Source organism: Clupea harengus, chromosome 2 (assembly GCF_900700415.2).
Source record: "Clupea harengus chromosome 2, Ch_v2.0.2, whole genome shotgun sequence".
Taxonomy (NCBI): Eukaryota; Metazoa; Chordata; class Actinopteri; order Clupeiformes; family Clupeidae; genus Clupea; species Clupea harengus.
In genome coordinates, this window is record NC_045153.1 from 3200786 (window position 1) to 3212133 (window position 11348).

The 11348-nt window shown below is 46.9% G+C and overlaps 2 protein-coding genes across 5 annotated transcripts in view; one reads left to right on the top strand and one right to left on the bottom strand.

Moving 5' to 3' along the window:
• Positions 1–3598, bottom strand: part of rabl3 (RAB, member of RAS oncogene family-like 3) — a 4690-nt gene extending 1092 nt beyond the window's left edge. Inside the window, exons 1-5 of one of the 2 annotated variants that reach the window (XM_031580764.1) lie at positions 3485–3598; positions 3141–3226; positions 2867–2996; positions 2441–2555; positions 1378–1528 (exon numbers count right to left, since the gene is read on the bottom strand). In XM_031580764.1, the coding sequence (XP_031436624.1) occupies positions 1378–1528; positions 2441–2555; positions 2867–2996; positions 3141–3226; positions 3485–3584 (582 nt within the window). In that variant the 5' untranslated portion in view covers positions 3585–3598. Of the gene's footprint in view, positions 1–1377; positions 1529–2440; positions 2556–2866; positions 2997–3134; positions 3227–3484 lie in introns of both variants that reach the window. The other variant, XM_031580754.1, reaches the window with a different exon arrangement.
• Positions 3599–3736: 138 nt separating this feature from the next.
• On the top strand, positions 3737–4979 carry LOC105890671 (general transcription factor IIE subunit 1). 3 transcript variants are annotated; one of them, XM_031580773.1, is made up of 2 exons: positions 3737–3825; positions 4377–4979. In XM_031580773.1, exon 2 carries the CDS (start codon positions 4506–4508, stop codon positions 4962–4964), a length of 459 nt encoding a protein of 152 aa, XP_031436633.1. In that variant the 5' UTR covers positions 3737–3825; positions 4377–4505; the 3' UTR covers positions 4965–4979. The 3 variants fall into 3 exon arrangements, with proteins under 3 accessions (XP_031436633.1, XP_031436638.1, XP_031436644.1); XM_031580778.1 differs by having other exon boundaries at positions 3785–3853; XM_031580784.1 differs by lacking the exon at positions 3737–3825 and adding an exon at positions 3887–3908.
• Positions 4980–11348: the final 6369 nt, after the last annotated feature.

Genomic DNA, 11348 nt, shown 5'->3' on the forward strand with positions numbered 1-11348 from the left:
CCCCCCCCCCCCTCCTCCTCCCCTCTCTGTCTCACAGCATGGCCTCCCCCACCCCCTCAACACTCCACTCAGCTCAGAGCACAGCTCAGCTCAGACCCCGCAGGGGAGCACAGGGGAAAGTTTCATCTTCACACATTTGTTTTTTTAAAGTTCCTGTAGAAACTATTCAGAGGAAGTCTGAAGTCTGAGACGGGGTTATTCGTGATAAAGCAGCATCACGGTGGATAATATGACTGTAGCACCGATTAAGTCCACTGGAGGGCGCTCACTGGAAGGGTCAAACACACACCTCATCATGGGACAGGTGTCCAGGGGTCAAACACACACCTCCTCATGGGAGAGGTGTCCAGGGGTCAAACACAAATAGCTTTGGATTGTCAACATCTATAGCTATAGTTTCAGCGAGACGGTCATTCATTCTATTACCATGGTAATGCCATGGCAACACCCTGGCCCAGTGGGAAGGTTATGGCCGGAGCGGTAATCTAATAACGGTATAGCAGAGCCAGAGCAGCAGTCGTGGTCACTGCTGGTGTAAGGCCTGTGTAGTCTGCCCCTCCTCATACACATACTCCTTCTACTCACCAGGTTAATTTGCTCTGCTGGTGTAAGGCACATTTACATTTACATTTACATTTAGTCATTTAGCAGACGCTTTTGTCCAAAGCGACGTACAAGGGAGAGAATAGTCAAGCTACGAGCAATAAAACCTGGTGTAACAATAAATAAATACTACTTTACATAAGAAATATAACAAAATTAAATAAAAAGAAAAAAGAAGTGCAGAAATGTAACTGCTGTAATTGCAAGTTACGCATAAGTCGAAGTGCCAGTTAGGACGGGAAGTGCTCTCTGAAGAGTTGGGTCTTCAAAAGCTTCTTAAAAGGTAGAGAGGGACGCCCCTGCTCTGGTAGTGCTGGGTAGTTCATTCTACCAACGTGAGATTCTACAAATGAGAATAGTCTGGACTGCCTTACTTGCACCGACGGCCTGTGTAGTCTGCCCCCTCCTCATACATGTAGTCTGATTTGCTCTGCTGGTGTAAGGCCTGTGTAGTCTGCCCCTCCTCATACATGTAGTCTGATTTGCTCTGCTGGTGTAAGGCCTGTGTAGTCTGCCCCTCCTCATACATGTAGTCTGATTTGCTCTGCTGGTGTAAGGCCTGTGTAGTCTGCCCCTCCTCATACATGTAGTCTGATTTGCTCTGCTGGTGTAAGGCCTGTGTAGTCTGCCCCTCCTCATACATGTAGTCTGATTTGCTCTGCTGGTGTAAGGCCTGTGTAGTCTACCCCTCCTCATACATGTAGTCTGATTTGCTCTGCTGGTGTAAGGCCTGTGTAGTCTGCCCCTCCTCATACATGTACTCCATCTACTCACCAGGTTAATTTCCTCTGCGTTGAAGTCCTCTGACAGGAAGGCGGTTCTAGTCAGAACCTCGTTGCGCTTGTTCTCTGGGATTTGGTCAAATTTAGTACCAATAAGCAGCAGTGGAACCGGATTATCCGCAAACTGCTCCCGGTCATAGTCCCTATGGGAGAACACAGGAACTATTATGGATGTATGGCGGAATGTATAGACTGGAACATGCTATAGCTCTTGGCATCATTTAGTTCACTTGGGCACCTGACAAATGGACAAATACTCATTTTCATAAGGATCTTATGGAGGTGAAACAGTATGTGTTTTAATAAAGTACTCATTTTCATAAGGATCTTTTCGTTTCATAAGGAGCTGTTCTTTTTTTGTTACACCATGTTTTTTATTTCTCTTAGCTTGACTGTTCTCTCCCTTGTACGTCGCTTTGGACAAAAGCGTCTGCTAAATGACTAAATGTAAATCTTATGAAATTCTAATGCTCAGTCTGAAGATGCCTTAATGGCAAGTGTTCGCCATATATATTTTTCTTTTCCCTCCACTTTTATAAGCTCTTGTCATAGCCCCAGACATACATTGTCCTGCAAGGTGACATCACACTCGGTAAAAAATACATAAATAAATAACAGTAATAATTTGAAGTATTGGTCAGTTGCCTTCAAAGATTAAGGAACCCTTTCTGCAATCATCCTTGATGCACTGCAAAAGTACATTATTCAAAGCTGTTCTTCAGTCATCCTTAATACACTGCATAAGTACATTATTCATAGCTGTTCTTCAATTTCATTCTTAACTTGCAGCCTCTTTTATCACTCAAACTAACAGAACAATCTCATAAAATTATTTTGAAAACATTTGGAAAAGATAACTCTGTTCTCTTTATATATAGAAATTAAATAACAGTGTTAAAAAAAAAAACGAGGATTGGATGAACTGAACTGAATGTATGTATGTATGTATGTATGTATGTATGTATGTATGTATGTATGTGTATGTGTATGAGTGTGTGTGTATGAGTGTGTGTGTGTGTGTGTGTGTGTGTGTGTGTGTGCGTGCGTCATCTCACCCGTTTGACACGATGACACCAGTGGGAGACGAGTCCTTGTTCAAAGCCTCCAGAGACCAGCGATACAGATTCTGAGATGACTTCTTATTGGTCAGGTCATGTACCAGGATGATGCCTGAGACACAGGTAGAGAGTCGATATAACACACACACACACACACACACACACACACACACACCAGACACACACACACACAGCTGTTTCAATATCAATTCAAATACAGAACGGTGTAACTGTTGTACATGAAGGCATCCTCAGGTAAAACAGTGCAACAACAAAACTGTGACTGCAACACTGGTCGAGGTAACTCAGGGGAGAGAGGACTGTAACACTGGTAGAGGTAACTCAGGGGAGAGGGCTGAAGTGCACAACCTCAACTAAAAGAGAAAAGAAAAAAAAGAGAAAAAGATGCCACTGTCGGTGTACCGTTCACGGAGCTGTAGAACACGGCTCTAGTGCTCTTCACGCTGCTGGCGCTGCCCACCGATCCGCCAACATCCCACAATTCAATGTAGTACGTCTTCTCCTCTGGTGTGCCTTCTCTGTAGTCGTGGATCTGCGATTGAACCGAACCAAACCAGAATCTTTACAGCAAGTCAGTTGCACTACAATCTGTACTGTGCTGTCAGGGGGAAAGTATATAAAAAAGACGAAGGTCGAGAAAAATATCAAGTGGAAGTAACTATGTCCTTACTCTTACGTCGACAGAACAGCCAACAGTCCATGACGGGTTGCCCAGAACCTGGTTCTGACAGAGCAAGTGGACTAGCGAAGATTTACCAACACCTGCAATAAACAACACATCAACACGACAGATGTTGACGACGGGGTAAACTTGACACGACAAATAAAGCGTTTTTATATCCCACTATAAACTACTGCCTTCTCTTGTAAGTTATCACATTATCAGTGGATGTGTGCGTTAAAATGACCCAACTGCAAATTGGATCCAATGTTTGAAAGGTCCAGGTTACAACTCACATGAATGATTTAATACATTTCAATACAATTTTTTAAATATCTCAAAGTAAAAACGTGTTTTACCAGAATCTCCTAATACCAACACCTTCACTCTGTCAAGCGATGCCATTTTTTTTACAACAACATCACGGAAGTTCACAATTGAAGCTACGCATATTTCCATTGGGTAAAACAAAATGCAAGTAACGGCCCAGTTTAGCGTTTGAGAATTTCATTGGCACGATGCTTCAATCAATCTGAAATGTCGACCGTTTTCATTGGTCGACAGTCAGTTGAACACGGTTAGTCAATCAGAGTTCATTTCGTCATTCAGTACGTTTCTCCAGAATCACTTCCGGAGTTCCCATGCCAATAACTGAGTTGAAAAGCGTCATATCCAAGTTGGAAATTAAGGAAAAGCAAAGGTTATTTAATCATTGTTTCATCAATGCTGTATGTACACGGCTTTCATATAATATGCTGTTCACGTAGACATATGTTTTTTAAAGTAGGTGTGATGTTGTTTGCTGAACTCACAAACTAGCCGTGTTAGCCTCAACTGGCGACTAATGTGTTGCTGCCCATTTCTTGACATAATCAGCTGTAATTAAACGAGTAGTGAAAAAGATGTGATACATCTGTTGGTATAACTGTTATGTCTGTAGTTACTTTGCTGTTCTATCGGTGTATTTCAAATAGCTTGTTCATCCAGTCTGTTTAAGCCGTAAGAATAGCCCGGGTGACCTACCTAAGTTAGCCAGGAAAATAGCTAAACTTTCAAACTAATGATCTGTAACGTTTCACTCTACTACAACTACTAGCAGATGTCTCATTACCACAATCGTTTCACCGTTTAAGTGATGCTTTGGCTACTGGCGTCAGCAGGCCATTGACCACCGTTTTGACTTGTGTCACATTTACTTTCTACGGGGCACGTTTCTCCAGTACTGAATGCTTGTTTCTATTGGTGTTTCAGGTTTGTTGTGGACATCCCGCTAGGTTTCGCATCCCCTCTACCCCTGTAACAACCAAATCAAGCAGCCCCATCCATCCCACTTAACCCTCAAGTCCTCTGATCTGCATTCCCCTTCACTCCAGCGGAGTGATGACGGAACCGGGGCTGCTGACCGTGGTTCCCCCCGCGCTGAAGCGGCTCGCTCAGCAGGTGGTGCGCGGGTTCTACGGTGTGGATCACGCGCTGGCCTTGGACGTGCTCATCCGCAACCCGTGCGTGCGCGAGGAGGACATGCTGGAGCTGCTGAAGTTCGAGCGCAAGCAGCTCCGTTCGGTGCTGAACACGCTCAAGGCCGACAAGTTCGTCAAGTGCCGCCTGCGCGTGGAGACCGCCGCCGACGGCAAGAGCACGCGCCACAACTACTACTTCATCAACTACCGGCTGCTGGTGAACGTGGTGAAGTACAAGCTGGACCACATGCGCCGGCGCATCGAGACGGACGAGCGCGACTCCACCAACCGGGCCTCGTTCAGGTGCCCTTGTTGCCTCAGCACCTTCACAGACCTGGAGGCCAACCAGCTGTTCGACCCCATGACAGGTGAGGGCTAGGAAAGTACAAGGAAGGGTAGAAGGGCCTCTCTGTGTGTGTGTGTGTGTGTGTGTGTGTGTGTGTGTGTGTGTGTGTGTGTGTGCGTGCCCCTGGAAAAGCTGATCTGGTGCTGCAGGTTATAGTGTTGGTGAGGTTGATGAGGTGTAGGCCTATAGCCTGCTGGTGAAGTAGAGAGTAGACCATCATAACACATGATAATCTTTCACACACTGTGTGCGATGAAGGCCCCACCAGCTTCGTAGATGAAGTAGGATCCTTGCAAACACCACCAACAGCCCGGTTGCCGCTGATAGAAGCTTGCCAACACACTAACTGGTGTCTTTTGGCAGTATAACAGTATAGCTTTCATGCTGTGAAAGCTTTTATTCCAGCCTCGAACACAGAACTACATAGGGGCATATCCTGGATGGCTATTGGGAAAGACAGAGGGGTTTATCTGTCTTTCACATGAACATATCAAAATTAATTTGAGCATGGTACCAAACATAGTGGCCTAATAAAACCATACCTCAAAAAGTGTCAAATTGTTGCATAGTGTTGCGTTAATGTACTTTATAAGCAGAGATAACCTGCGCTGACCCAACAGGCACAGATAACCTCTGACTGCACAGATAACCTCTGACCCCACAGGCACAGATAACCTCTGACCCCTACAGGCACAGATAACCCGCACTGACCACACAGGCACAGATAACCTGCTCTGGCCACACAGGCACAGATAACCTCTAACCCCACAGGCACAGATAACCTCTGACCCCAACAGGCACAGATAACCTGCACTGACCACACAGGCACAGATAACCTCTGACCCCAACAGGCACAGATAACCTGCACTGACCACACAGGCACAGATAACCTCTGACCCCACAGGCACAGATAACCTGCACTGACCCCACAGGCACAGATAACCTCTGACCCCACAGGCACAGATAACCTCTGACCCCACAGGCACAGATAACCTCTGACCCCTACAGGCAGGCCACTGGCAGCCTTGTGCCTGTGTGTATCCAGATCCTCCTGAGTGTAAAGCACATGGTGGTGTATTGACCAGTTGAATCGTCTCAGCTATTGGCCTCACAAATACACACAAACTGGGGTCTGTGCACCTGATGCACTACTGCTGTCAAACAGTAGATGGCAGTACAGACCTGTGATACAACGCTGTGTGCTGGTTAAGGGGCGCTGCAGATTGTCTGTGAGTTACATATATTGCAGTTTGTTACAGTTATACATTCATCTTTATTCATATGAGTTTAGTAGCAGCAGCAGTAGTAGCAGCAGCAGTAGCATTACTATAGTAGCAGTAGTAGTAGTAGTAGTAGTAGTAACAGTAGTAGTAGTAGTAGTAGCATTACTATAGTAGCAGTAGTAGTAACAGTAGTAGTAGTAGTAGTAGCATTACTATAGTAGCAGTAGTAACAGTAGTAGTAGTAGTAGCATTACTATAGTAGCAGTAGCAGTAGTAGTAATAGTAGTAGCAGTAGCAGTAGCATTACTATAGTAGCAGTAGCAGCAGTAGTAGTAGCAGCAGCAGCAGTAGTTGTTGTTGTTGTTTACCTTCATGTGCCCTGGGAATGTCATGGCCATGTGTTTTCCATGGTAACCAGTGCAGTGAGAGACATGCTATCATATTAAGGCATGGAGGTCAAGCCGTGAGTGTGAGTGTGCGTGTGCGGGTGTGTGTGTGTGTGTGTGTGTATGTGCTCACATTTATGTGTGTGGAGTGGGAGCACATTTGTGTGTGTGTGTGGAGTGGGAGCACATTTGCATACATTCATGTATAATTGAGCTGGCCCGCTGTGTGTCAGGCTTCTCCTACGAGACGGATTTCTAACAGGGTGGGATGGAGGTGTGTGCTTTTAGGAAGGGAGCTGTGAATGATTAGTGAACTTGGAAGCCCCCCCCCCCCCCCCCCACACACACACACACACACACACACACACACACACTCAGAATTACAAATCAGCTTTCCATGGCACCTGCCCTGTAGACAGCTGGTGATATTGTCTGTGCCTAACACACACACACACTCTCTCACACACACTCGCGCACACACACACACACACACACACATAGAGACACACCCTATACAGCACAGTGTGAAGGCTTTGGGCATGTTAGGCATCTGTCTTTCCTTCTGCAGTAGTGTGTGTCATTGTATTCTGAATGTCTGCACTGTATGACAAAACTCTTCATGTCATTTAGAAAGCATTCTGCCCTTTAAAACCTGTGTGTGTGTGTGTGTGATAGAGAGAGACACACACATCTCACCCTGTTTAAATGGGCCTCCACCCTCGGCACAGTAGTGTGTGTGTGTGTAAGAGAGAGACACATCTCACCCTGTTTAAATGGGCCTCCACCCCTCGGCACAGTAGTGTGTGTGTGTGTGTGTGTGTGTGTGTGTGAGAGAGACACACACACACACATCTCACCCTGTTTAAATGGGCCTCCACCCTCTGCACAGTAATGTGTGTGTGTGTGTGTGTGTGTGTGTGTGTGTGTGTGTGTGTGTGTGTGTGTGTGTGTGTGTGTGTGTGTGTAATGGGCCTCCACCCTCTGCACAGTAGTGTAGAGTTGCACTGCAGTCTGATGGAGCTTTATCAGTGATTCATACATTCATTTCATTTCCTCTTTCCATCTCTCCAGCTAGCTTTCTCTCGCTCTCTGTATGTTTTTCTCTATTCTCTTGCTCATTCAATTACAGTAGACCCACACACACACACACACACACACTCACACACACACACATATAACTGTTTCAGTGAGGGACTGGCATCTGTCCGGCTTACGGTGTTGTTACACTATGACATCACATCCTCTTCAGGCTGAACAGATGCAGTTTATTACCTGTGTGTGTGTGTGTGTGTGTGTGTGTGTGTGTGTGTGTGTGTGTGTGTGTGTGTGTGTGTGTGTGTGTGTGTGTGTGTGTGTGTGTGTGTGTGTGTGTGTGTGTGTGTGTGTGTGTGTGTGTGTGTGATGAGAAAGGTGTTGAGGCAGAGCCAGCTGAGATGGCAGGCTAATTGCTATCCCGCTGTGTGAAACTGCACAAACATGGCTCAACATGGAGCCGGAATGGGTGACATTTCCACAGGCATGCCCAGGCCATCACACCCCTGTCCAGCTGCTGCCAGCGTGCCCAGGGGGACGGGCAGGCACTAGGACCCAGCACATGGGTCAACGCACAGACACACACACGCGCACACACACGCACGCACACACGCACGCACGCACGCACAGACACGCACGCACCCACGCACGCACGCACACACACACATGCACGCACAGACACACACACACACGCACACAAGTATATTTACCTGTTTTCTGTCATCCTGTGTGGATAAGTAACATTGGAGTGAAAAGGGAAAAGGATACATTACAAACAATTCCACTTGGCCTTTCGACACGCACATGTTCTTAGTACCGCTCTCCTCTTTTTTTTTCTCTGCGCCTCTCTCTCTCCCTCTCTCTCTCTGTCTCTCTCTCTCCCTCTCTCCCATCTCTTCCTCTGTCTCTCTCTCTCTCCCTCTCCGCCCCCTCTCTCTCTCTCTCTCTCCCTCTCTCTCTCTCTCTCTCCGCCTCTCTCTCTGTCTCTCTCTCTCCCTCTCTCTCCCTCTTTCTCTCTCCGCCCCTCTCCCTCTCTTTCTCTCTCCGCCCCTCTCCCTCTCTTTCTCTCTCGGCCTCTCTCCCTCTCTCTCTCTCTCTCTCCACCTCTCCCTCTCTCTCCCTGTTTCCCATTGTCACAAAGAGTTGAGCTGACAGCCGCGAAAGAGCGCTGTTGCTAGGATACGGGGCAGCAGCAGCAGCAGCAGATAGGAAGAGAAGCAGGCGGCCACTCTGCCGAAGCAACAGGCTGTTGCCGATAGCTACCCAGCCAACAGCGCTCATAAGCAGATGGCTGACCTTTGAACCCTGATCGGAAGGCAGCACATGCAGATCTGGCAGAGACGCATAGGTCATGCAGCACAGCCTCACCTTTGACCTCTAATGTGAGCCCAGGGCAGGTGAACGATGAATCCGATGAACGATGGCTTGATGTGGCTGTGATCGGTCCTGTGTGTGTGTGTGTGTGTGTGTGTGTGTGTGTGTGTGTGTGTGTGTGTGTGTGTGTGTGTGTGTGTGTGTGTGTGTAGTGATGAATCAGATGAACGATGGCTTGATGTGGCTGTGATCGGTCCTGTGTGCTAGTATGCCATACCCCTTCAGACCTGTGTGTGTGTGTGTGTGTGTGTGTGTGTGTGTGTAGTGTGGATCACGCAGACCTGCTCATGCCTAATAGAAAAGGACAACGAATAAGCCAGACAGATATTTGTGTGTGTGTGTGTGTGTGTGTGTGTGTGTGTGTGTGTGTGTGTGTGTGTGTGTGTGTGTGTGTGTGTGAGAGAGAGAGAGATGGCATGTGTGTGTGCGTGAGTATGAGTGTGTGTGAGAGAGTGTGTGTGTGTGTGAGTGAATACGTGTGTGAACATTCAGGGCGATTCTAAACAGTTTTCAGTAAGCTGCTAAAAGGATGCTGTAGGGTCTCTACGAGAAAGAGGGGGGAGTGTTAGTGAAAGTGAGAATTCTGTGTGTGTGTGTGTGTGTGTGTGTGTGTGTGTGTGTGTGTGTGTGAAGCTAGAACCTTTAGCAGCTTGTGCTTCACACTGGCATTGATTAACTGTTGAGACGCTCACAGAAGCTCCACAAGCTTTCTGTTAAACTGAGCAGTGCAACCAAAGTGAGAAAGGGGAAGAAAAGGGTGTCTGTGTGTGTGTGTGTGTGTGTGTGTGTGTGTGTGTGTGTGTGTGTGTGTGTGTGTGTGTGTGTGTGTGTGTGTGTGTGTGTGTGTGTGTGCGTGTGTGCGTGTTGTGTATGCCATTGAGTATAGATAATGCAGTAACATTAATTGAGTTTAATAATGATAAATGAATATAAGGATAAATATATACATATTATAATCAAATCTATTAGTAATATCATTTGAGGCGATGTCATCAGTTGCTGACTGACTAATGTCATAGTTTTAGATGTACTTTATTTAACCCGAATAAAATGATGGACTTTTCCGGAACTTTGTTGAGGTAGTAAGTTCAAACGTAATAGTGTGTAGGTGAGTGGATCTGTAATCTGATTGGCTAGATGTCTGGCTGCGATAAGTATACCCTGCTGTGGTTGGAGGAATGTTTTGGTGTGGTGAAGTGTGTGATCTTATCGAGGAAGTGCTGGGAAGTTTGAAATGGATTTGAAAAAAAGAAGATTAGGTGAGAGGAATTAGATTGTCAAGATGTGTGTGTGTGTGTGTGTTGTGTGTGCGTGCGTGCGTGTGTGTGTGTGTGCGTGTGTATATGTGTGTGCGCCAGTGCGTGTGTGTCTGCACGCTCGCAGGGAGGCAGAAGGGAGCAGCATCCAAACGTTGGAGCCTCTGTGTTGTCATTGTCGCTTGATAGAGGTGCGTGCGTCCGTGTGTGTGTGTGTGTGTGTGCGCGCGTGCGTGCGTGCGTGCGCGCGCGCGTGTGTGTGTTGTGCGCTTGTGTGTGTGCGTGTGTTGTGCGCCCGTGTGTGTGTGTGTGTCTCTGTATGCGCGCCCAGGACGCCATGGAGTTACTTGTCCACTCTGAGTGTGGCAAAGAAGAGAAGATTCCCCCTGACATGAAGGTCATTAATCTCTCTCTCTGTCTGTGTGTTGATGTGATGGTTTTTGGCACATTGTGCCCGGCTACAACCCCCCCCCCCCTCCCCCCTCTCTCTCTCTTCTTTGTCTTAATTAGTATATATTTGACATCATCTGTGTGTGTGTGTGTCTGTCTTTCTGTCTGTGTGTTTTGTGTGTGTGTCTCTGTGTGCTTTGTGTCTGTCTCTGTGTGTTTTTTGTGTGTGTGTGTGTGTTTCATGTGTGTGTGTTTTGTGTGGGTGTCTGTGTGTTTTATGTGTGTGCGTTTTTGTGTCACTGTAGTGGTGTTTGCCATCGTGTGTGTGTGTGTGTGTGTGTGTGTGTGGAGATACAGGCTATGTGTAGCGGATGGAGTGTGGTGTGATCTGAAGTGTTTTGTGTTTCTATGTGAAGGTCATTGTGTGTGTGTGTGTGTGTGTCTGTGGTTTTGAGCTGTGCAATTCTCCTGTGATTATGGTTAATTGTAGAGCCTGTCTGGGGGAAATCAAAAGACAAAGAAATATCTTTCATTCATCTGTTCATTTGCTCACGCCACTCTCTCTCTCTCTCTCTCTCTTTCTCCCCCTCCTCTCTACTCTCTCTCTCTCTCTCTTTCTCCCCCTCCTCTCTACTCTCTCTCTCTTTCTCCCCCTCCTCTCTTCTCTCTCTCTCTCTCTCTCTCCTTCTCCTTTCTCTCTCTCTCCTCTTCTCTCTCTCCTCCTTTCTCTCTTCTCTCTCTCTCCTCTCTCTCTCT

Excerpts from the sequence above, each read along its gene's own strand:
- LOC105890671 (XM_031580773.1), top strand. The coding sequence starts at position 4,506 with ATGACGGAACCGGGGCTGCTGACCGTGGTTCCCCCCGCGCTGAAGCGG.